Source organism: Aethalodelphis obliquidens, unplaced genomic scaffold (genome assembly GCF_003676395.1).
Source record: "Aethalodelphis obliquidens isolate GAN/ISIS:26980383/991018 unplaced genomic scaffold, ASM367639v1 scaffold15, whole genome shotgun sequence".
NCBI classification, from domain to species: Eukaryota; Metazoa; Chordata; class Mammalia; order Artiodactyla; family Delphinidae; genus Aethalodelphis; species Aethalodelphis obliquidens.
The window spans coordinates 10,350,055-10,376,464 of record NW_020837959.1 but is presented as its reverse complement, the minus strand read 5'-3'; the positions used below and the strand labels follow the sequence as shown (position 1 = coordinate 10,376,464).

The 26,410-nt window shown below is 37.0% G+C and overlaps 1 protein-coding gene across 3 annotated transcripts in view; it reads left to right on the top strand.

Moving 5' to 3' along the window:
- Positions 1-26,410, top strand: part of PCCA (propionyl-CoA carboxylase subunit alpha) — a 357,444-nt gene that overhangs the window by 144,745 nt on the left and 186,289 nt on the right. For all 3 annotated transcript variants that reach the window (XM_027115894.1, XM_027115896.1, XM_027115895.1), the window contains one exon: positions 4,711-4,861. In XM_027115894.1, the coding sequence (XP_026971695.1) occupies positions 4,711-4,861 (151 nt within the window). The remainder of the gene's footprint in view (positions 1-4,710; positions 4,862-26,410) is intronic.

The window sequence follows — 26,410 nt, the reverse complement described above, 5'->3', positions numbered from 1 at the left end:
GCTTGTTGTTGTTTTTTTTTTTAAGATTCCACGTATAACTGAGATCATACAGTGTTTGTCTTTCTCTGTCTGACTTATTTCAGTTAGCATAATGCCCTCAAAGTCCATCCATGTTGTCACAAATGGCGATATTTCATTCCTTTTTTGTTTTGGGGTTTTTTTTTTTGGCTATGCAGCTTGTAGGATCTTAGTTCCCTGACGAAGGATTGAACCTGCACCTTTGGCAGTGAAAGCACGGAGTCCTAACCACTGGACTGCCAGGGAATTGCCAAGATTTCATTCTTTTTTATGGTTGAATAATATTCCACTGCATATGTGTATGTGGTATGTGTATATATATACATATATATAATATACATACATATATATATACCACATTGCTTCATCCATACATCAGTGGACACTTAGGTTGTTTCCATGTCTTGGCTATTATAAATAATGCTGCAGTGAACATGGGGGTGCATGTTTCTTTACAAGTTTGTGTTTTTGTTTTCTTTGGATATATACCCAGAAGTGGAATTACTGGATCATATGGTAGTTCTGTTTTTAACTTTTAAAGTAACTTCCATACTCTCTTCCATAATGGCTGCACCAATTTACATTCCTACCAACAGTGCACAAGGGTTCCCTTTTCTTCACATCCTTGCCAACACTTGTTATTTCTTGTCTTTCTGATAATAGCCATCCTAGCAGGTGTGAGGTGATATCTCATTGTGGTTTTGATGTACATTTCCCTGATGATCAGTGATGTTGAGCACATTTACATGTGTGCATTGGCGATCTGTGTGTTTTCTTTGGAAAAGTGTCTATTTAGATCTTTTGCCCATTTTAAAATCAGATTTTTTTCCTGTTATTGGGTTGTATGAATTCTTTATGTATATTGAGTACTAACCCCTTATCAGACATACGATTTGCAAATATTTTCTTCTATTCAGTAGGTTACCTTTTCATTTTGTTGATAGTTTCCTTGGCTGTGTAGAAGCTTTTTAGTTTGAAGTGGTCTTAATGTATATTTTTATAATTAAGAATTTGCCACTTGATCTTTCTCAGTACTTCAGTGCATGCAAGTGAGAGAATACTTGAACAAGAAGTTGGGGTTTCATTAGAGGAAAAAGTGGGGTGATAACCCACTCTGACTCCCATAGTCTTCTAGGTAGCCTAGACCCTGTTGGTGTGTCTGAGCATGTGGAATTTCTGGGATACCTACCTTCTAGGCTCTCCAGTTGGCAAAAGTTTCATAAAGTTGATCCTGAATTTCCCGAGTTTATCCTACCATGAAAAGGCTTTTGGGACATGGTTCTTAGAGATTCCTTGATTCATCGGAACTACTTTGGGCACTTCTCCAAGCCACCTGTCATGTGTTTGGTGTAGCAATTTCATGGAGCTTCGTTTCTACTTTGATGCTAGTTTGGTATTTATATATATTCTGGTTTCCTCTTAGTTCTTAAAAATCCCCAGTTGAGTGTTCATTGGTATATTTAGTAACTAGACATTAAGGAATATAACCAATTGTAGCTTAATCAGCATAGCCAGTGTGCCTTGAAAAAATGTGCGTGTGTGATTTCTGAAAAGATTAGGTCTGAATATGAGTGGATTTTTAAAATCACAGAGTATTGTTAAAAATCAAATCCTATATCCCCCCCCCAAATTATAGATTTAAATATCCAACAGTCTACTCAACACCTACATTTTGATATCTAATGGGCATCTCAACCTTCATTTGTCCATCTTCATACCCTGATTTCCTCCCCCAAAACATGCACCTTTCAGAGTCCTTCCCATCTTCACCATGCTGTGAAGAACAGCCCTTTGTGGCCTACATGGGGTGTAGCCCTTTATCTCTTGGCCCATGTAAGACGAATGGAAGAAGAGAACCAAAAGGAATGTTCTATGTCTTTAGGAAGAGTCCTAGAACCTGCCAGCGTTGTTGACTTGGCAGTGATCCGAAGTTAGGTACTTTCCTAGGGCGTCTGGGATATGTCTGTTTTCCCGAAGTCACCATGTGCCCAGATAGTTGAATGGAAAAAGGGGACAGGGGATGATGGTAGAACAGTAATAGTCTCTGACACACCACTTTTGCAGTCTTATGTTTTCTTATCTTCTTGTCTTAACACTTCCAATATAATTAACTTTCTCTTTTTATTGGAAATCCACTCAAGTCTTACCTGGGATAGAAATCTTTCACAGACTGGGAACCTTGATTTTTATTTGTTTCCTTTCTTTCTCTAGAAATGTAAGTTTTTCATATGAACATCTCATCTATTAATTGAGAGAAAAATCCAAGGAAAACTTAAAGCAGTAGGAAAAAAAACTAGAACCGATTGTTAATAGTGACTTGATACGTATTTGTGTATTGTGAAATATTAAAATAAATGGAATATGCAGTTTTCAATTCCTGGAGTAAGAATCTCCCTCTGTGCTTTGAGTGCAGTGGTGAGCTTGCTTGCAGCTCTGAGTATCACCAGCAGAGTTTATGACAAGGGAAAGAATAAGACCAGACAGGACAAAAATAGTTCTACTCACCTGTGCTTGAGATTATCCAAATGTTACGATGCTAATCTTTAGTTGCATTTCCTTTTTTTTCTTTTTGGTTGCATTAATTTTGTCAGCCATTATTGTTGAAATGTCATCTATGCCTGTATCTGTTAGGTTAATGCAGAGCTGTTATTTATAATAGGTAGATAAGATTCATAACATCTGAATCCAATGATGAATCCTAATGTCATCAACCGGGAGACAGTATGAAGTACACTTCCCACCTGTGACGTATCCTTGCCTCCCCTTCAACCAGTCAAACCTGAATCTATTCAAGGCTCTAGATCTAATCAGCAGTTTACAAGAAATAGAAATGTAATGTTAAAAGACCTTGTGAACATTGCATGTAGAGGAATGAGACAGGAAAATGACCAGATCCTTGGCTTAAAAAAAAAAGAAGAGGACATTACAAGTTAAAAGAATCATAAAGATTTAAAAACCAGTCAAATGCAGTGGCTAGATCTTATTTGGATCCTGATTCAAAGTTATTAGCTCTAAAAAGATATTTACAAGATAATCCAGGAAATTTGAATACTAACTGGATATTAAAGCTATTAAGGAGTTCTTGTTAATTTTAAAAGTGTGATTATGTTATAAAAGAGTACTTATAGAAACAGATACGGAAGTTTTTTTTATGGAAGAAGTAATACCTAATTTGGGATTTGCTTTAAAAAAGAAAAAAAAAATGGAGTTCCCTGATGGCCTAGTGGTTAGGATTCCGGACTTTCACTGCCGTGGCCTGGGTTCAGTCCCGTCGGGGAACTGAGATCCCATAAGCTGTGTGGCACAGCCAAAAAAAAAAGGGGGGGGGGGACTGGTAGAAAAGTGGACATGCAGCATAGACAAAACAAGAATAGCTATGTAGTAATAATTGTTACATATGGGAAACAGGTATGTGCAAGTTCATTATATTCTTCCATAATAAAAAGTTCATAAAATGTCATCTAAATCTTACACATTTGAGAATAATTTTAATCCACAAATAGAAAAGTAGTCAGTGTTTTATTTCTCAGAACCTTTTTTGCATAGAAGCAAAATATGTGAAAATGCAGAAATGATTTGATAATATTCTTTTCGGGGTTCATTGAAACCCTTTTACTTGCCTGCTGGAAGGTGCTTTTTTATTGTGAAACAAAAGTTTTGAGGATTTATTAGATGTACAGTGGATTCTTGTTATTTGTGGTAGTTATGTTTTTTTTAAATAATTAATTAATTTTTGGCTGTGTTGGGTCTTCGTTGCTGTGTGCAGGCTTTCTCTAGTTGGCAGCGAGCAGGGGCCACTCTTTGCTGCAGTGCATGGGCTTCTCATTGCGGTGGCTTCTCTTGTTGCAGAGCACAGGCTCTAGGCACGAGGACTTCAGTAGTTGTGGCACGTGGGCTCAGTAGTTGCGGCTCACGGGCTCTAGAGCGCAGGCTCAGTATTTGCGGCACATGGGCTTAGTTGCTCTGTGGCACGTGGGATCTTCCCCGACCAGGGCTTGAACCCATGTCCCCTGCACTGGCAGGCGGATTCTTAACCACTGCGCCAGCAGGGAAGTCCTGTGGTAGTTATATTTTATAAAGTCACTGTGAACACTGAATTAATAAATACTGAAGCATTGCTCCTAGGGGAAATACAGAATTAAGTTTCTGTGAGCCTCTGGTCAGAACATTTTCATCGACCGATTAATACATAACCTTGTTTTGTATGTGTTTCTGTTGAAAGACACCTTATTTTAATACATACTATTGATTCATTAACCTTGAACTCACCATCCTGGCCCGCAGCGCTATAATGCTTGCCTGAAGGAAGCTCACCTAACACATGTTTTCTCTATAGGGCACGACTTCCAATCTTACTTGGAGAAATTATGAATATATATGTTAAATTTTACTCATAGGAAACAACTACTTGTGCTAAAGTAACTGTATATTTTATAGATTGATTGAAGTTGCAGTGTAGTGTGGAAAGTTCAGATGTTTTATAAAAATCTTAAGTTGATTTATTTAAACATGTTATGCTTAATAACACAATAAACATACATTATAAGCATATATAAAGCATATAATATGAAATCTTAAGTTGATACAGATGATCATATCTGAGTAAACTTTAAGAAAATTTTTATGTAATGCACACAAAAGATTACTTAATTTTTGTTCAAAATGTAGGAAATTACTCTTTCTTATTTGCAGCCTTTTTCTGGATTCTGAGACTCGAAGAGCAATGGGAGAACAAGCTGTAGCCCTTGCCAAAGCAGTAAATTATTCTTCTGCTGGAACCGTAGAATTCCTTGTGGACTCAAAAAAGAATTTTTATTTCTTGGAAATGAATACGAGGCTCCAGGTAACAGAAACTCTGGTTTTCATTCCTCTCCACGCCTCTATACTTTTCCCTTCTTCACCACCCCTTCTTGTGTTATAAAAGCTAAAAATCAACTCCTTAAAGTGTTAAATATTTAGTTTTTATGCTTGTGCTAAGAAATCTGTTGGAAATGACAGATAAGTATCAGGTTAATTTAATGGTCAGTGTCTAGCCCTTCTGCTTTGTTACTGTTAATACTTCATATTGGAAATTCCTTTTTTTTTTTCTTGAACTTTCTTGATGAAGTGCATTAGTTAGGGTTCATGTGCTGATAAAAGAAACTACTCTAGATATGATAAATAGAAAGGGATTAAGGGCTTACCAGTCATTGGAAGGGATGGAGGAAGGAAGGGTATCTAGAGTGAACTTGCAGGAATGACCGTCAGAACTGGCTTCTAGAGGAACTGACGCCTCTGCCACAGTTATGAGGTTGAGAAATCAAGCGGCTGCCCTGGAATTTGACTTTAGGGACATGCTTCCTCAGTTTCAGTCAAGGTCTCTGGAAGCCACTGGTGCTGTAACTAGTGGCTTTATTTCCTTCCTTCTTCCCCCTTTTCTTGGATTTAAATTGTAAACTAACATACACATACAGAACATTACATAGAATACAAATGTGTAGTTGAAAAAATTATTAAAAGCAAGAGTTCACGTAAGCCTCAGTAGGATCGGGAAGTACCGAAATGCCCAGCGCTTCTTACCCCCGCCCCTCAACTTCTTCCCCTTCTCAGTGATTCCACTTCCATCTTCTTATTTACTATTCTGACTGAATTCTAAATATCTCCTTATATTTCTGGATAGCTCTTCCTTTTATTTATGCACACCTAGGAAATAGAATTAATTTTGCCTGTTTCTTTTTTAAACTTTAAATCAGTGGGATTATATTGTATGATTTTTATATTTGGTTTCTTTTCTCAACATTGTGCTTATGAGATTATACCATGAGACTGATTTTCATTTACTGTGGAAGAATTTATATATCTAGATGCATTTTGAGACCAATGGTAATACATATTTATAGTTTGTATAGTTATTAACCTCAGTAATTTTTGCTCAAAACTTACAATACTCCTGCTTGAAATAACTTTTTTAGCTTGTATTCTATTCTTGTGAACATCTTTAGAAGTGGCAGAATTTTGCCTTTTAAAGATTAATTTGATTTTGATTAAAAATATGTCTTTATAATGAAAATGTCTAATTAGATAATTAGCTGGGAAATCATGTTTTTGATTAAAATGGAGACTGTTATGTCATGATGAGACTAATAGCTTGTAATACGATTCTGAATGCAATTTGAAGTGACTACAGTATATTTTTATTTTATTCAAGGCACAATGAATACTGGATGGTTTAGTTGGGGTATTTAACAGAATTTGCAAAATTAATAACCAATGTTTGTTTAGGGCACTTTGTTACTACGTTCTGATTTTTTTTCAATCTATTTATTTTTTATTTGTTTCTGGCTCATTTATCTCAGCCTGTAAGTTTTTTTAAGTTTGGCCCATGGTTGTTTTTGTTATAAGACTTCCAAAAGTTGATATTTATTATCAAATAATTCTGTGTAGGGAGTCTAAATCATTTAGGTACCTACGTTTATAGTTTGTTTCATGGATAGCTTGCCAGGAAATTATGTTCAGTACCCTCAAAAAAGATTATAAATGAATTTCAGGAAAAAATGAAATTCATAAAGAATGTTATCATATTAGATCTCATAGTACCTAATTTTATGCTGTTTAATAGCACTTTTATAATTTGTCTCCCATTTAATGTGTAACAGTATCTCTTTTCTCGCTTGCATTTGCTTCCAGTGGCAGTAATCTTGTCAGTTACCAGACAAATTAATTTTGATTTTTTTAAGAAGCATCTGTGTGATGGAGGGATATTTGCTGGTGGAGGGTGAAACTGAATGGGAGCATGAAAAAGGATCTTGGATTAGTATTCAGAAAGACATTCTTAGATACTTCAATGACATCTTTCCGATATTGTTTAAACAATTCAAATGTCATTTTAATAGTAGATTTTCTGTTTCAAATTTCTTTGCTAACCTTAAATTATAATACTTAAGGCACATTCACCACATTCTTTATCTTCTAAGATATATGTTATCTCTAATTAGTGTTTCAGTTTGAGTCTGGAGAGCTATAATTTTCTTTGTGTTTTTTTTTTTCCTTGAAATTTCCTGATTGAACTGTCACTTTTTCCAGCTTTAGTATTTGTACATTTTTTCCTGGTAATAGAAATGTGAGTAGCATCTTCACTTTGCTGGATTTTCTTAAGAGCGATATTTGAAATAAATACTGTTTCTCCTTAAAGAGAAACACTGAGAAAGTCACCACGTTTGGTGCGTAAATACTGGTTTTGTTCTCAGTCTGGTCAGAATTTATGTATCAGGATTATCTGTGCTATCCCCATATATGTTTGTTTTTAAAGTCATTGTTTGCCTTTGCTGAAAGATAAAATTCAAATGCTTTTGCATTACAAGTCCCTTTTCTCTGTGGCCTTAATCTCTCCTTTCTTTTCCCTGAGTTCAGTTTGACCTCTGTGTGCCTTTATCATGTTACCCCTTTGCTTGGAATGGTCTCTGTTCATTTCTCCTAGTAGGAGTGCACATATGTATCCACCCATGCTCACCTGTTTCCTTCTGTCTTCATTTGAAAGATGGATAGATATGGATACTTTACCAAAAAATACAGTTTTATTAAAATGTTATTTTAATGAAATAAATGATATGTAATTTTGCTTGAATAACTTTATAGTTTCCTACTTCATTGAATTGAAATACTAAGAATTGGTACTACTTGGTTAAAAGAAAATCTAAATTGTTCAGAAGAGTATACATTGGAAAAACAACTTCCCATACCACATTTTTGTTACCACAACCATGTATTTTTCCTGCAGAGACAACCTTTGTTTTACTTAAAAATATATCTTTTGTAGTATTCCATACCTAATTTAAAGCATTATCTTCTTCATTTTTGTGATTTTTAATATTCAGTTGTATGGATGTACAGTCATATAATTTCATTGGTTTCCTAGTGATAATTTTTGCAGTATTCTGCTCTAGCAAATAGTGCAGTTATTGAAAGACCCTATACGTCATCATTTTGCACATGTGGAAGTAGAATTGCCTGGAAAGTGATATGTCCTTTTATAATTTAGTGAAGTATTATCAAGTTGCCTTTTATAGAAGAACTTGCCTGGCCAAAAGGCAAGTTTTGCCTTTGGATCTTTGTATGGTAGTGAAAAATGTGTCACATTTTCATTTTTCTTATTATGAGTGAGGATGAATTTTTCTTCATAGATTCCTTTACATTTCCTTTGCCCTTTGGGTTTTCTTATTGACTTATAGATGTTTTTATTTTTTTGGGAAATTAGCCATTTGTGATATCATCAGGAAGCACTGCTCCATGAATATTTTCACATTTTTAAAGAGTGAGGGCTTTCTAACCAAAGACCTCTGGCACCTGATTAAATGATAACAGCTTTAAAGATAGAGTGCTAGAGAGAAAGCCTTATCTTTCCCCAGAGCCATTTGTTGACATTCCAGATTGGTAAATAGAGGCCTTCCTCCTCTCTCCCCAGAAGGATTTGTTTACTTCCCAGAGCCAAGTTTGCTCTCTCTCCAGAGATGAAGAAGGGCAGACGTGCTAGGAACTCTTTTTTTAACAAATACATTTATTTATTTATTTATTTATTTATTTATGGCTGTGTTGGGTCTTCGTTGCTGTGCATGGGCTTTCTCTCGTTGTGGCGAGTGGGGGCTACTCTTCCTCGCGGTGCACGGGCTTCTCATTGCGGTGGCTTCTCTTTGTTGTGGAACATGAGCTCTAGGTGCACAGGCTCAGTAGTTGTGGCACATGGGCTTAGTAGTTGTGGCTCGTGGGCTCTAGAGTGCAGTCTCAGTAGTTGTGGCACACAGGCTTAGTTGCTCTGTGGCATGTGGGATCTTCCCGGACCAGGGCTCGAACCCGTGTCCCCTACATTGACGGGCGGATTCTTACCCACTGCGCAACCAGGGAAGTCCCCAGCAACTCTTATATAAGCTCTGAGATAAATATTTTTATTTTTATATATATATTTATTATATTTATATTATATTATATTTATATTTATTATTATATAATATATTTATTATTTATATATATATTTATTTATATTTATATATAAATATTTTATGCCCCTGTGATAGGTGGACATATATATATATTTATTTATTTATATATAAATATTTTATGCCCCTGTGATAGGTGGACAACCTTCTGCACGCACAGGGACGTTAGACCCATGGGGAATTGGGGTGTGAGAAATGGTGTGAAGATGCTCTGTGAGTAAACAATTGCTTCCTTCTCCAGTCCAGGAACTGTGTTTGTTTCATGGCAGAATTAACAAATGAATGTAGATATAAAATATACAGATATGATTTGTGGCTACTTTTCTTTCACCTGTTGCCTATCTTTTGGACTTTGTATATATTTTTTCTTCCTAGGGAGAAAATTTTTGTTTTTAAATTTTGCAGTTGAATTTCTAAATCTCTTTGTCATTTCTGATGTTGTAATATACTTAGACTTTTCCTACTCAATTATAATTGAAACATTTTTCTTCCATGTTTTCTTTTAGTACTAATTTCATCTTCCTTGGTGAAATTTTCAGTTCATCTGGAATTTATTGTAGTTTTTTCAAATGGTTACCTGTTTGTCACAGCCATTATTGAATAATCATTCTTTTCAACATTAATTAGAAGTCATTTTCATTATGTACTGAATTCTCATATGTATGCAGATGTTTACTGTTTTCTTTTTTTAACCTTTCTGTTTATTCATGTGCTAGTACCACACTATTTTAGCTGTTATATCTTTTTATTATAATACAGTATCCAGTAGGAATATTCTTTCTGATTACTCTTTTCCATGTGAAGTTTTTGGGTTTTTTTTTTTTTTTAACATCTTTATTGGAGTATAACTGCTTTACAGTGGTGTGCTACTTTCTGCTTTATATCAAAGTGATGAATCAGCTATACATATACATATCTCCCCATATCTCCTCCCTCTTGCGTCTCCCTCCCACCCTCCCTATCCTACCACTCTAGGTGGTCACAAAGCACCGAGCTGATCTCCCTGTGCTGTGTGGCTGCTTCCCACTAGCTATCTATTTTACATATGGTAGTGTATATGTCCATGCCACTCTCTCACTTTGTCCCAGCTTACCCTTCCCCTTCTCCATATCGTCAACTCCATTCTCTAGTAGGTCTGCGTCTTTTTTCCCATCTTGCCCCTAGGTTCTTCATGACCATTTTTTTTTTCTTAGATTCTATATATATGTGTTAGCATACGATATTTGTTTTTCTCTTTCTGACTTACTTCACTCTGTAGGACAGACTCTAGGTCCATCCACCTCACTACAAATAACTCAGTTTCGTTTCTTTTTATGGCTGAGTGATATTCCATTGTATATATGTGCCACATCTTCTTTATCCATTCATCTGTCGATGGACACTTAGATTGCTTCCATGTCCTGGCTATTGTAGATAGACCTGCAATGAACATTGTGGAACATGACTTTTTTGAATTATGGTTTTCTCAGGGTATATGCCCAGTAGTGGGATTGCTGGGTCGTATGGTAGTTCCAGTTTTAGTTTCTTAAGGAACCTCCATACTGTTCTCCATAGTGGCTGTATCAATTTACATTCCCACCAACAGTGCAAGAGGATTCCCTTTTCTCCACACCCTCACCAGCATTTATTGTTTCTAGATTTTTTGATGATGGCCATTCTGACTGGTGTGAGATGATATCTCATCGTAGTTTTGATTTGCATTTCCTTAATGATTAATGATGTTAAGCGTTCTTTCATGTGTTTGTTGGCAATCAGTGTATCTTCTTTGGAGAAATGTCTATTGAGGTCTTCTGTCCATTTTTGGATTGGGTTGTTTGTTTTTTTGATATAGAGCTGCATGAGCTGCTTGTAAATTTTGGAGATTAATCCTTTGTAAGTTGCTTCATTTGCAAATATTTTCTCCCATTCTGAGGGTTGTCCTTTTGTCTTGTTTATGGTTTCCTTTGCTGTGCAAAAGCTTTTAAGTTTCATTAAGTTCCATTTGTTTATTTTTGTTTTTATTTCCATTTCTCTAGGAGGTGGGTCAAAAAGGACCTTGCTGTGATTTATGTCATGGAGTGTTCTGCCTTTGTTTTCCTCCAACGGTTTTATAGTGTCTGGACTTACATTTAGGTCTTTAATCCATTTTGTGTATGGTGTTAGGGAGTGTTCTAATATCATTCTTTTACATGTAGCTGTCCAGTTTTCCCAGCACCACTTATGGAAGAGGCTGTCTTTTCTTCAGTGTATATTCTTGCCTCCTTTATCAAATATAAGGTGACCACAGGTGCATGGGTTTACCTCTGGGCTTTCTATCCTGTTCCATTGATCTACATTTTTGTTTTTGTGCCAGTACCATACTGTCTTGCTTACTATAGCTTTGTAGTATAGTCTGAAATCAGGGAGCCTTATTCCTCCAGCTTCATTTTTCTTTCTCAAGGTTGCTTTGGCTATTCAGAGTCTTTTGTGTTTCCATACAAATTGTGAGGTTTTTTGTTCTAGTTCTGTGAAAAATGCCAGTGGTAGTTTGATAGGGATTGCATTGAATCTGTAGATTCCTTTTGGTAGTAGAGTCATTTTCACACTGTTGATTCTTCCAATCCAAGAACACGATATATCTTTCCATGTATTTGTGTCATCTTTAATTTCTTTCATCAGTGTCTTATAGTTTTCTGCATACAGGTCTTTTGTCTCCTTAGGTAGGTTTATTCCTAGATATTTTATTCTTTTTGTTGCAGTGGTAAATGGGAGTGTTTTTTTAATTTCACTTTCAGATTTTTCATCATTAGTGTATAGGAATGCTAGAGATTTCTGTGCATTAATTTTGTATCCTGCTACTTTACCAAATTCATTGATTAGGTCTAGTAGTTTTCTGGTAGCATCTTTAGGATTCTCTATGTATAGTATCATGTCATCTGCAAACAGTGACAGCTTTACCTCTTTTTTTCCTATTTGGATTCCTTTTATTTCTTTTTCTTCTCTGATTGCTGTGGCTAAAAATTCCAAAACTATGTTGAATAATAGTGGTGAGAGTGGGCAACCTTGTCATTTTCCTGATCTTAGTGGAAATGGTTTCAGTTTTTCACCATTGAGGATGATGTTGGCTGTGGGTTTGTCATATATGGCCTTTATTATGTTGAGGTAAGTTCCCTCTATGCCTACTTTCTGGAGGGTTTTTATCATAAATGGGTGTTGAATTTTGTCGAAAGCTTACTCTGCATCTGTTGAGATGATCATATGGTTTTTCTCCTTCAATTTGTTAATATGGTGTATCACATTGATTGATTTGCGTATATTGAAGAATCCTTGCATTCCTGGGGTAAACCCCACTTGATCATGGTGTATGATACTTTTAATGTGCTGTTGGATTCTGTTTGCCAGTATTTTGTTGAGGATTGTTGCATCTATGTTTATCAGTGATATTGGCCTGTAGTTTTCTTTCTTTGTGACATCTTTGTGTGGTTTTGGTATCAGGGTGATGGTGGCCTCATAGAATGAGTTTGGGAGCGTTCCTCCCTCTGCTATATTTTGGAAGAGTTTGAGAAGGATAGGTGTTAAATCTTCTCTAAATGTGTGATAGAATTCGCCTCTGAAGCCATCTGGTCCTGGGCTTTTGTTTGTTGGAAGATTTTAAATCACAGTCTCAGTTTCAGTGCTTGTGATTGGTCTGTTCATATTTTCTGTTTCTTCCTGGTTCAGTCTCAGAAGGTTGTGCATTGCTAAGAATTTGTCCATTTCTTCCAGGTTGTCCATTTTATTGGCATATAGTTGCTTGTAGTAATCTCTCATGATCCTTTGTACTTCTGCAGTGTCAGTTGTTACTTCTCCTTTTTCATTTCTAATTCTATTGATTTGAGTCTTCTCCCTGTTTTTCTTGATGAGTCTGGCTAATGGTTTATCAATTTTGTTTATCTTCTCAAAGAACCAGCTTTTAGTTTTATTGATCTTTGCTATCGTTTCCTTCATTTCTTTTTCATTTATTTCTGATCTGATCTTTATGATTTCTTTCCTTCTGCTAACTTTGGGTTTTTTTTGTTCTTTTTCTAATTGCTTTAGGTGCAAGGTTAGGTTGTTTATTCGAGATGTTTCCTGTTTCTTAAGGTAGGATTGTATTGCTATAAATTTCCCTTTTAGAACTGCTTTTGCTGCATCCCATAGGTTTTGGGTCGTCATGTCTCCATTGTCATTTGTTTCTAGGTATTTTTTTTAATTTCCTCTTTGATTTCTTGAGTGATCACTTCGTTATTAAGTAGTGTATTGTTTAGCCTCCATGTGTTTGTATTTTTTGCAAATTTTTTTCCTGGAATTGATATCTAGTCTCATATCATTGTGGTCTGAAAAGATACTTGATATGATTTCAGTTTAATTAAATTTACCAAGGCTTGATTTGTGACCCAAGATATGATCTATCCTGGAGAACGTTCCATGAGCACCTGAGAAGAAAGTGTATTCTGTTGTTTCTGGATGGAATGTCCTGTTCCAATTGTGTTATCAATTAAGTCCATCTTGTTTAATATATTATTTAAAGCTTGTGTTTCCTTATTTATTTTCATTTTGGTTGATCTGTCCATTGGTGAAAGTGGGGTGTTAAAGTCTCCTACTATGATTGTGTTACTGTTGATTTCCCCTTTTATGGCTGTTAGTATTTGCCTTATGTATGGATGTGCTCCTTGTTGGGTGCATAAATGTTTACAGTTGTTATATTTTCTTCTTGGATTGATCCCTTGATCATTATGTAGGGTCCTTCTTTGTCTCTTGTAATAGTCTTTGTTTTATAGTCTACTTTGTCTGATATGAGAATTGCTACTCCAGCTTTCTTTTGGTTTCCATTTGCATGGAATATCTTTTTCCATCCCCTCACTTTCAGTCTGTATGTGTCCCTAGGTCTGAAGTGGGGTCTCTTGTAGACAGCATATATAGGGGTCTTGTTTTTGTAATCATTCAGCCTGTCTATGTCTTTTGGTTGGAGCATTAATCCATTTACATTTAAGGTAATTATCAATATGTATGTTCCTATTCCCATTTTCTTTATTGTTTTGGGTTTGTTATTGTAGGTCGTTTCCTTCTCTTGTGTTCCCTGCCTAGAGAAGTTCCTTTAGCATTTGTTGTAAAGCTGGTTTGGTGGTGCTGAATTCTCTTAGCTTTTGCTTGTCTGTAAAGGTTTTAATTTCTCTGTCAAATCTGAATATGATCCTTGCTGGGTAGAGTAATCTTGGTTGTAAGTTTTTCTCCTTCATCACTTTAAATATGTCCTGCCACTCCCTTCTGGCTTGCAGAGTTTCAGCTGAAAGATCAGCTGTGAACCTTATGGGGATTCCATTGTATGTTATTTGTTGCTTTTCCCTTGCTGCTTTTAATATTTTTTCTTTGTACTTAATTTTTGATAGTTTGATTAATATGTGTTTTGGCGTGTTTCTCTTTGGATTTATCCTGTATGGGACTCTCTGTGCTTCCTGGACTTGATTAACTATTTCCTTTCCCATTTTAGGGAAGTTTTCAACTATAATCTCTTCAAATATTTTCTCAGTCCCTTTCTTTTTCTCTTCTTCTTCTGGAACCCTTGTAATTTGGATGTTGGTGTGTTTAATGTTGTTCCAGAGGTCTCTGAGACTGTTCTCAATTCTTTTTTTTTTTTCTTTATTCTACTCTGCAGTAGTTATTTCCACTATTTTATCTTCCAGATCACTCATCCGTTCTTCTGCCTCAGTTATTCTGTTATTGATTCCTTCCAGAGAATTTTTTATTTCATTTATTGTGTTGTTCGTCACTGTTTGTTTGCTCTTCAGTTCTTCTAGGTCCTTGTTGAACATTACTTGTTTTTTCTCCATTCTGTTTCCAAGATTTTGGATCATCTTTACTATCATTACTCTGAATTCTTTTTCAGGTAGACTGCCTGTTTCCTCTTCATTTGTTTGGTCTGGAGCGTTTTTACCTTGCTCCTTCACCTGCTGTGTATTTCTCTGTCTTCTCATTTTGCTTAACTTACTGTGTTTGGGCGTCTGCTTTTCACAGGCTGCAGGTTCGTAGTTCCCGTTGTTTTTGGTGTCTGCCCCCAGTGGGTAAGGTTGGTTCAGTGGGTTGCGTAGGCTTCCCGGTGGAGGGGACTGGTGCCTGTGTTCTGGTGGATGAGGCTGGATCTTGTTTTTCTGGTGGGCAGGACCATATCTGGTGTTGTGTTTTGGGGTGTCTCTGACTTTAGTATGATTTTAGGCAGCCTCTCTGCTAATGGGTCGGGTTGTATTCCTGTCTTGCTAGTTGTTTGTCATGGGGTGTCCAGCGCTGGAGCTTACTGGTCATCGAGTGGCTCTGGCTCTTAGCGTTGAGATGGAGATCTCTGGGAGAGCTTTCACTGGTTGATATTATGTGGGGCCGGGAGGTCTCTGGTGGACAAATGTCCTGAACTCGGCTCTCCCACCTAAGAGGCTTAGGCCTGACACCTGGCAGGAGCACCAAGACTCTGTCAGACACGTGGCCATGTACGTGTGGAGTTTCTGGCCTTTTGGGAAGTCTGAGGTCTTCTGTCAGCGTTCAGTAGATGTTCTGTAGAAGTTGTTTCACATGTAGTTGTATTTTTGATGTATTTGTGGGGAGGAATGTGATCTCCAGATCTTACTCTTTTGCCATCTTGAAGGTTCCCCCGTTTTTATTTTCTTAATGGTGTCATTTGAAGCACAAAAATTTTTAATTTTGATGAAGCCCAATTTACCAAGTTTTTAACTTATGGATTGTGCTTTTGATGTAGTTCCTGAGAAATCTTTGCCTGACCTAAGGTCACAATTTTTTCCAAAGTTTGCTTTTAGAATTTTGCATATTAAATTCTGGATTGGAAATAATTTTTCATTGACTTTTTGAAGGCCTTATATTGCTTTCTTTTAATTTCTACTGTTGATATTGAGATGCATCTGATTATCATTTAAAATTTTTCTCTCCTTCTAAAGGCTTGTAAGATCTCCTCTTTGTCCCTAGTTGTGGTCAAAATTCCTAATTATCTACCAGTTACTACTGATAAGGCAAGAAGTGGCCCTTTTTTCTTTTAATTTATTAACATTATGGACTCTTCTGATACATTTCCTTTATATTCCTGGAATACATTTTAATTAGACATAGTGATTTTCCTTTTGGTATTTTGCTGGATTTTGTGAATATAAATATTTTTATTTCTTTTTAAAATACTGTCTTTACCAGATTTTAGTTATAAAGTTATATGTATTTTTTTCGAAGCAAACTGTGGGAGTATTCTTTTTCTGGGGTCTAGTTAATAATAGGCATTATCTTTTCTTTAAAAATTCAGACTTAGATGTGAATCCATTTGTTGCTGGTATCATTCTCAATGGTAGGCCTTTAAAGATCTTTCTAGACCCTTCTGTTATAGACCTTCAGTATTTTATGAGGTAATATCTATTAAAAAGTCAAAGTTATTAACTTGCCCAAGTTCACCAAAAAAAGCAAAAGAAAACCCAATGTTATTGAAGGTTGTTGTTTTATTCACTTCCTCTATATCTTTTCTCTCTCTTTTTTTAAATTGGATCTGTTTTATTTAGAAAGAAATGCAAGGATGTCTTAGATATATAAAGTTTTTCATAATTTATTAAAAAATAAGATTTTATTTTTTAGAGCAGTTTTAACTTGGCCAGTATTGTTTCCTGTATGTATGCCTCCTTTTCCTTGCTTTTACGCCTTATAGCTGGAGTATTTTAACACAAATGTCAGACATTAAATAATTTCATCCATAACTGCTTCAGTATACATCTCTCAGCTTTGCTTGCGCTTGTAATAATGTTTACATATATATTTACAAAATAATACGTACAGTATAGGTTTATTGCTGTTTGCCTGTGTGTGTGTTTTTTTTGTTTGTTTGTTTGTTTGCTGATATTTTCCATTTATTACTGCAATATACAGTTGCTCTGAAAGTGCAACACTGACTCACTCTTGTCACAGCTTCTGCACCTCCACTGGCAAATACTTGGAAATTCATTCTTGGAGCATCATGGACCACAAGCTTCTCTCTGGGCGGGAAATTACTGTCACTGCCAGTGTCACAGGGAAAATACACACACACGCATATGAATAGAGGGATGAGAAGAGCCCTGGAGAGGAGTGGGGACCAGTTTCTGAGGGGTCCTGGAAACAGCGTGCCTGAGCAAAGGGAACAGTGACACCCCACCTCCCAGCAGCAACCTAACCCGTCTGCTAGGTGGGCCCTGGTGCACCTTTTCCCCTTCGTCTCTGGAACTGGTGACACCGTAAGCATAACTGTGTCCTATCTCAGTGTAGCAGAGGCGCATGGAGTCAAAAAGAATTGAAAAGGCCTCGCAAGCTAACGTGGAAAACGGGTGGTTTGGAAAAACTGACTCTTCAATCTCCGATTTAAAACTGTTAGGCAGAAGAGCTGGAGAGCTCTGGGGGTAAGATGCTGCCTAGCAGAAATAACTCTTGTTCTAGCCAGCGTATATTTGATGGGAAGAAAATAACTTTTGAGTGCTGCAAAGACAAAGGTGGAGGTGGGGCATGAGCAGCTCTAGGAAACACAAGAGATTAAAAAATCTGAACAAATGAGATCAAAAAAAAAAGTAAACACAAATACGGACAATACACCTACACACTCGGCTTGACGAAACCCTCACTCATGAGCACGTTATACACTCACACACTAATCATGGTCAGGCAGATGCCCAAAGGAGGGCAAATCCGAACATCTGCTCTCTTTGGAATTTTCATGGCAAACTGAGTTTAGGCAAAAGTGAAGACCTCCTGGGTCTAAACTCAGAAGGCAGCCTTTGCTCCCCATTGTAGCCAGTGTTGCTCCTATATTTGTCTGAGCCCTTCCCAACTATCTGGGCACTAGAATTTATTCTTCATATTCCTGGAGTTTAAATCACTGCTAGATATTATCTGATCTAACTTCACCCGTAATGGAAGCACCTCCCTTTTGGCTCTATATTCCCCTGTTCTTTTAGGAAAAAACATCCCTAGACAGTGATAGTTAGAGGGTGTTTAGGAGTTGGAAAGTAGGAAGAGAGTAATATAAATACAGTAAGGAAATACCTTACTGTTTGCCTTTTATCATGACAGAATATCTTTATCTTGTTTAAGTTGTTTAATCTTAAATTCCACCTTGACTTATATCATGTTGCATCTCCTACTTTTTTTTATTAAAAATTTTTTTTTTAATTTTATTTTATTTATTTTTATTTTTTTATTTTTTTGTGGTACACGTGCCTCTCACTGCTGTGGCCTCTCCCGTTGCGGAGCACAGGCTCCAGATGCACGGGCTCAGTGGCCATGGCTCACGGGCCCAGCCATCTCCGCGGCATGTGAGATCTTCCCCGACTGGGGCACGAACCCGTGTCCCCTGCATCAGCAGGTGGACTCTCAACCACTCTCAGCCACCAGGGAAGCCCTATTATATTTTTTTATACAGCAGGTTCTTATTAGTTATCTATTTTATACATATTAGTTTATATATGTGAATCCCAGTTAAAATTTTTTTTGACTTTATTTTTTTTATTTTTTTTTTTGTGGTACGCGGGCCTCTCACTGTTGTGGCCTCTCCCGTTGCAGAGGACAGGCTCCGGACGCGCAGGCTCAGCGGCCATGGCTCACGGGCCCAGCCGCTCTGCGGCATGTGGGATCTTCCCCGACCGGGGCACGAACCCGTGTCCCCTGCATCGGCAGGCGGACTCTCAACCACTGCGCCACCAGGGAAGCCTTGACTTTATTTTTTATTAAAAATTTTTTAAAAACTTGAAGTGTAGCTGATTTACCATGTCATGTTAGTTTCAGATGTACAGCACAGTGATTCAGTTTTTTATTTATATATGTGTATATATATATACATGTTCTTTTTCAGATTCTTTTCCTTATAGATTATTACAAAATATTGAGTATAGTTCTCTGTGCTGTACAGTAGGTCCTTGTACTTTACCTGTTTTATATATAGTAGTGTATATATGTTAATTCCATTCTCCTGATTTATCCCTCCTCGCCTTCCCCTTTGGTAACCATAAGTTTGTTTTCTATGTCTGTGTCCTGCTTCTTTTTGTTTTATTTGCCTGTTCTGTATCACTTGCTTTAATTGTTCTATAAGTTTTTTTTGAAAAACCCAGTCTGACACTCTTTCTTTTAGTATGAAATTTTAGTCCTTCTGACTTTAAATACTTGATTTTATCATCTTTACTTGTGTTTTATAAATAATATTCCAGTTTTTTTCTTTTTTCTATTTGTTGCTTGAATTAAATTGCTAATTATTCCTGTTGCTTCCTATTGATAAGTTGTAGATATTCTGTCCTTTAAAATTGTATTTATGTTCATCCTCCTTTTCAGTTAGACCTTTTCTCCATTAGTATTTGTAAAGATGATATAACTGGTTCTCTCCACTTTCCAGCAGTAAAGAGTCTCTGAGATAACTTAATGGTTCTAGGCTATGTGTTACTTTCCCTTGTAGTTTTATCTATTCTGTTTCCAGAGTCCCTTTAGCTTCTAGGTACACACCCCTAGGCATGTCTCATTTACTGTAGCTTCTCTGTCTTTCTCCTTTTTTAAGATTTCTGCCCTAGTTCATTTGTTTGTTTAGGAAGTTTTTTCATATAATTTCCTCAGCTGGAGTATGTGAATGATATGCTCTGAAATACCCCATCCTCAAGTATATTTCTTTAGCTGTGAAAGAGGAATGATATTTTGATTGAGTATAGGATTTTTGAGTTTCTGTTCTAGTCTTTTGTAGTTTTTACATTCTTCTGTGTTCTAGCTTCTAGTGTTAAGTCTGATGTCATTCTGATTTGTCTTCCATTATAGGTAACGTATTCTTGTTGTCTGAAAGGTGACCCAACTTTTTCTTAAATATTGGAATTCAGGAATTTTTTTTTTCTTCTTCACATGACTAGGTATATGTTTATATCCATCAACTCTGCCTTTTGCTCCATGTGCCCTTTTCAGTTGTACAGATTCAAGTGTCTCTTCATTTCAGGGGAAATTTCTTCTGGTGACTATTTCCTCTCCTCATTTGTTAGTTTTCTCCTTTGGTGACTCCTGTTATTTGCAGGTTAGGTATTCTGGACAAGCCCTCTAGGGCTCATATCTTTTCCCTCATGATTACTCTCAGTTTGTATTTGTGCTCTGTTTCTTTCTTTCTTTTTTTTTTTTTTGCGGTACGCGGGCCTCTCACTGTTGTGGCCTCTCCCGTTGCGGAGCACAGGCTCCAGACACACAGGCTCAGCGGCCATGGCTCACGGGCCCAGCCACTCCGCGGCATGTGGGATCCTCCCGGACTGGGGCCCAAACCCGTGTCCCCTGCATCGGCAGGCGGACTCTCAACCACTGCGCCACCAGGGAAGCCCTGTGCTCTGTTTCTTGATATCATTTCTTTATGTTCTCCTTCCAGGCTACTAATTCAGGTTCAAACAGTGATCATCTTCTAAGTAATTGACTGAATTGCATAATTGGGAAATTGTTATTTTATCCCAGAAAGTCTGATTGCGTATAGGGGTGTGTGTGTGCTTATATTGCTACTTTCGAAGTTTCTAAGTGCCCTTACTGTTTTTTGGATAAATTTTTTTTTCTGTCCCTCAGCCGCTCTATTTCACTTGACATATGTGATCGTTATTCCAAATGTTTATCCTTTCTCAGTTGGGTACACCCTCTACTGTGGTTGTCTTGGGTGCTCAGTACTGACTTCTCTTTGATGTAACGTTCTAGGGGTAGTGTTCTTCAAGTGGTTGCAGACAGAACCATATCTACTCCTGAGGACAGCAAGAGCATATGTCTCCTAGCATTCCCCTTGTCTCAAGGACAGAATCCAGCTATCGTTTATTGACTCAGACTCTTTGGTGAAGAGACCAGGGACTCTTCTGGAGCCTTTATTGAGTTTCTCTCCAGGGTCCGTGGATGTCTGCAGGCCAAGCTGTCTCCATGACCAGTGCCTTTCTCATTCTTCCCTAGCGGTCTCTGAAGCTAGTCTCTCAGTGTTGCCCAGCCCACGAGAGAGAAGAGCCTATTACCTGTTGTTGGCTGTCACTTTGCCCCAAATCTTTGCACTTCACGTATCCTCAGCAGCTCCCTAAGTCTGGGGAAATAGAGACTGTGGGGAGGGAGTGAGCCATGTTGGAATTGCCATCTTCCCAAAGCAGAAGCTTCTAACCTGGGTTATCTGGACTCTTTAATGAGTTGTAGGGGAGTCTGTGGACCCTCTGAAATTGGATCCACACTTTTCTAGGGAGAGATTTGGTGAGGTTCTAGACCCTAGAATGGTTCAGAACAATTGTAGTAGACTAATGGGGAACTCATTTAATCATTTTTTCCATAAATTGCAAACATCCACTATTTTCACTTAGTACAAGTAAATCCTAACTCTGCTCCTTCCTAGCTGTGTGTCTGTAAGCAAGTTCCTTAGCTTCTCTATACTTTATTTCCCTCATCTGTAAAGTGACAGTAATATAGCACTGGCTTTATAGCATTGTGAGCATTAAGTGAATTAATACATTTAAATACTCAGAATAGTGCCTGGTTTATACCAAGCACTCATTCTTCTTCCTCACTGTAAGAATCTTACCAGTAATATCCTGCATGCTATGTTTGTTAAACATTGGTTAACACGTTTTTTATTTATTTATTTATGTATGTATGTATGTATGTATGTATGTATGTATGTATGTATGTATGTATGTTTGTTTGGCTGTGTTGGGTCTTCGTTGCTGCATGCGGGCTTTCTTGAGTTGCACCGAGCAGGGGCTACTCTTCTTTGCACTGCGTGGGCTTCTCTTGCTGTGGAGCATGGGCTCTAGGTGCACAGGCTTCAGCAGTTGTGGCACGCGGGGTCAGTAGTTGTGGCTTGTGGGCTCTAGAGCTCAGGCTCAGTAGTTGTGGCGCAGGGGCTTAGTTGCTCTGCAGCATGTGGGATCTTCCCAGACCGGGGCTCGAACCCATGTCCCCTGCATTGGGAGGTGGATTCTTAACCACTGTGCCACCAGGGAAGTCCCAACACGTTTACTATTACTGTTGTCATTATAATTAATAAACCCTGTCAGTAGTCATTGTTTTTCAGATGGCAAACTGAGCCACAAATTAATAATAACTTTCTCTTATTAATCTTTTGTCAGTTGACTGAAAAGTTATTGTTACAAATGAACAAACATAGTGGAAATACTGCTTTGAAAGAAGCCTTTTCATTGTAAAGGTGTTTGTGTAAGAGTCTAGGAGAAAAATGGATGCGGAACTCTTTCTTCTAAAAATGAACTGATAAAAGTGTTACATTGATAAACTATTTCTGCTTAGGCCTTTGTGCTAAGATTAATATTAGGACCTTGAATATACCGTTCCAAATTGTGTGTGTGTATAATTGTTAATTTCCAAATCTAGGCAATTTTTAGATGTTATCTTTTTGGAAAAGCAGTCTTTTTATAGTCTACAAAGATTGAAAAACCTAGAAAACTCCCATATAGAAAGGAGTAAGGTTTTAAAGTCATTAAATGCCCAAATGTGGTCTGCTGGCTATTCCACCATTTTGAGAACAGAGAGCTAAATTGTACCCCTTTTGTTAGACCTTAGTCAGTGGCTTATACTGATTGCTACAGTGGAGGAGGAATCTACCTGTGCTGTGGAAGAAAAGTACAACAGAACTGTTGAAATTCTGCGGAGGCTGCATATCCCCACATCCAACCAGAGCTTCCGTTGGAGAGTTCTGTATCGTATGGAACCTTACATTCCAGGAGGGCTTTAGAAACACTTTTTTAGCATCTTGATTCTTACCCTTTGCTGTTTCTTTTATTAAAAGAATAAAAATTATTGCAACATAAATTCTGATTTCTGAGAATGGACTGTAACTGAACAAATATCATATTCTAATTTCAGAGCAGTTTTAAATTTAAAAACTACTAAAAGAGTTTGGTCTTTATGAATTGGGCTGTTTGACTGAAAGAATAATTGGTGGAAATAAGAGAAATTATAGGGAAATGGATTTGTAATTAATTTGTAAAATTCCATTCTTGCCAGAATTGATATTTTAGATCTGGACAGAAGTTGACATTTTTTTTTTTTTTTTGCGGTACGTGGGCCTCTCACTGTTGTGGCCTCTCCAGTTGTGGAGCCTCCGGACGTGCCGGCTCAGCAGCCATGGCTCACGGGCCTAGCCGCTCCACGGCATGTGGGATCTTCCTGGACCGGGGCACGAACCCGTGTCCCCTGCATCGGCAGGTGTACTCTTAACCACTGCGCCACCAGGGAAGCCCAGAAGTTGACATTTTGATTATATTTAAAGTCATAGAGGCCAGGATTATCAGACTGGCTAGAGTTAGCCAGAACTGGAATGTTCTGGGATACTTGAAGTTACTCTCCTAGGAAACTGAGAATATAACGAAGGGCATGTTATACTTTCACTTAATGTTTATTGAGTCTTTTTAGAAAGTTGAAGGAAAGACGTTTTTGTTATATGGATATGAATAGTTAAACTTGTCAGGCATTTTTCATTAGTTTTTTGTTTTAAAGCATTTTATAAACTATTATGGTGTCTTTGAGTTCTGGATTCTTACCTAGATTTTAACTTTTCAAATTTGTTCCTGTATTAGTTTTCTAGGGCTATCATGACAAGTTACCACAGAGTGGATGGCTTAAGCAACATTTATTTTCTTACACTTCTGGAGGCAGAAGTCTAAAATCGAGGTGTTGGCAGGATGAGTTTCTTCTGGAGGCCTTTCTCTTTGGCCTGCAGATGGACGTCGTCTTCTTGTGTCTTCACATGGTCTTTTTTTCTGTGCTGTGTGTTGTCTGTGTCCTAATCTCTTCTTATAAGGGCATCAGTCATGTTGGGTTAGGGCCCACCCTCATGACCTTATTTTAACTTAATTGCCTCTTTAAAGACCGTATCTCCAAACACAGTCATATTCTGAGGTACTAAGGGTTAGGACTTAAAGATGTGAATTGGGCAGAGGAGATGCAGTTCAGCGCCTAAACAGTTCTCTTATCCTTTCTTCATCTGACTATTTGTGTTGGGGTCAACAGGAAAGCTCTGTAATAGAAACTGTTCAGTTTTCACTGCCACCCTTGAATATAGGCATTATTTTCAAGGTGAGTTTACAGGGATGGTGTGTTGGGGCCTATTTCCCAACATGCTTTTTATCTTTAAGCCCTGTGGATCAAAATCTAATAACTTTAGATCTTTATTTTGAAACCCTGTATTCTCAGGAGGTAGAGTTTCAGAATTTTAATAGGTATATGTTAGATTCTGTTCTGGACAAAGACTCTCTCTGAACTGAAAGAGCAAAACCAAAAATAATGACATCAGTTGTCCTTTCAGGCCAGAATAACAACAAACGAAAAAGACCTATTATGCCAAATACCATGATGAAGCCCGATTTTATATAACAGGACAGTTTCCTCACATTTCAACAGGTAATCATACCTGTACTGCTTTGCTGAGTTGAATTTAAAAAGTTCTGCTTACAAAAAATGGCTTTCACAAACTAAGTCTTTGTAATATCTTGTTTAGACATATTTAATAAAGAAGTTACTTTAAATTATGTTAATTTAAAATAACATTATTTGAATATTAGAAAATTCTTAATATTTACTTACCTTATACCCCTTGTGAGTATCTCTTGTACCTTGTCCGTAAAATGACAGTGGAATAGGGAACAAGTTTGTGCATTTGGAGGGTTTTGGTAAATTTCAGTGCCACAGAGATGTTAGTTATGGTATGTACATGGGTCTTCTGCTTTTAGGGACAGCTTCTGCTTTGACTAAGCATTTGGGCCTCCACGTACCACCTGAAAAACAATTACCCTCCATTCAAGGAACTTTGAATACTTTTTATCACCCTCCTTCTCTGTAGTGGCCAAGGTAACACATAATTTCATTGATCTGACTTCTCTCCACACTTTTTGGAACTTTCTCCTCTTTTAAACTTGCCTCATTGTTAATTTTCATTTGAAGTTAACTTTAGTGTGTAATTAAAATTTGCCTGAATCATCTTCTCCTCGAGGAATACTTGCCTGTTATCTAGTTACCCATTCTTAAAATCTTTAGAATTATTAGGTCATCAACACAATAAAGTATTTAGAAGTTTAAGTTAGAGAAAACATTATTGAACAAATTATCTGTTGTTGATTATTTTTATTTAGCACAATGAGAGGGTTCTGATTGAAGAGAAAATAATGTTGATCAAGTCAGATATCTTTATTTTAATAATGTTTTGTAATATAAAAACAAAAATTCTAGTGATATTGCTTTAATTTTTATTAATTTTTATTTTGGAGTTATTTCAGATGTCCAGAAAAACTGCAAAACATTACAAAGAATTTCTGAACACCCTTTACTAACATTTACATTTGCTTTATCCTTGTATCTATATCTGCATCTTTGTTTCTCTGTATCTATCTTCTTTACCTGAAACATTTCAGAGTAAATTGCAGGCCTGGTGCCTCTTTACCCCTAAATATGTATTTCCTAAAAACAAGAAAATTCTTTTATATTACCACAGTACCATTATCAACATCAGAATATTAACATTGACATATTACTATCATCCAGTCTACAGATCATATTTACATTTCACCACTTGTTCACTATTGTCTTTTATAGTAAAATACAGCATTTTTCTGGTTCAGGATCCTATGTTACATTTACTTGCCATGCCTCTTTAGTCTCTCTCCATCTGGAACAGTTCCTTAGTCTTTCTTTTGTTTTTTTGGTCAAGTATGGTCTTTACATTTTTTTATGAGCACAGGCCATTTATTTTCTAGAGTGTCCTGCATTTTGCATGTCTTTTTTCTCTTGATTATATTCAGGCTTTGCATTTTTGGCAAGAATACTACAGAAATGCTGTTGTTCTTTCCTGAGCACCATATAGGAGGCATGCGATGTCTGTTTATCCCATTACTGGTAATGTTGGCTTCGTTAACGTGGCATCTCTTACGAACTTATGGTTACCAAGCGGGGAAGGGGTGGGTGGGATGAATTGGGAGACTGAGATTGACATGTATACACTATTATGTGTAAAATAGATAACTAATGAGAACCTACTGTGTAGCACAGTGAACTCTACTCAGTGCTCTGTGGTGACCTAAATGGGAAGGAAATCTAAAAAAGAGTAGATAATATGTATACGTATAACTGATTCACTTTCCTGCACAGCAGAAAAAATAACCCAACATTGTAAGGCAACTAAACTCCAATTAAAAAAAAAAAGGTGGCATCTCTTGCATTTCCTCACCGTAGTGTTAGTGTTTCTCCCCTTGTCATTAATGAAGGTGTCTTATAGGGAGATACTTTGAGACTCTGGACATATCTCATTCTCTCCTTCATTAGTTTTAGATACTTCCTAGTTTGTATTTAAGGAGGAATAAGGCTAAAGACTACAGTGGCAGTGGCAGGATTTACGATTATAACTTTTAGAATCAGAAGGTAGATAATGACAACACAATGCCAGAAAGATTTAGCTTTTCTAAATTTAT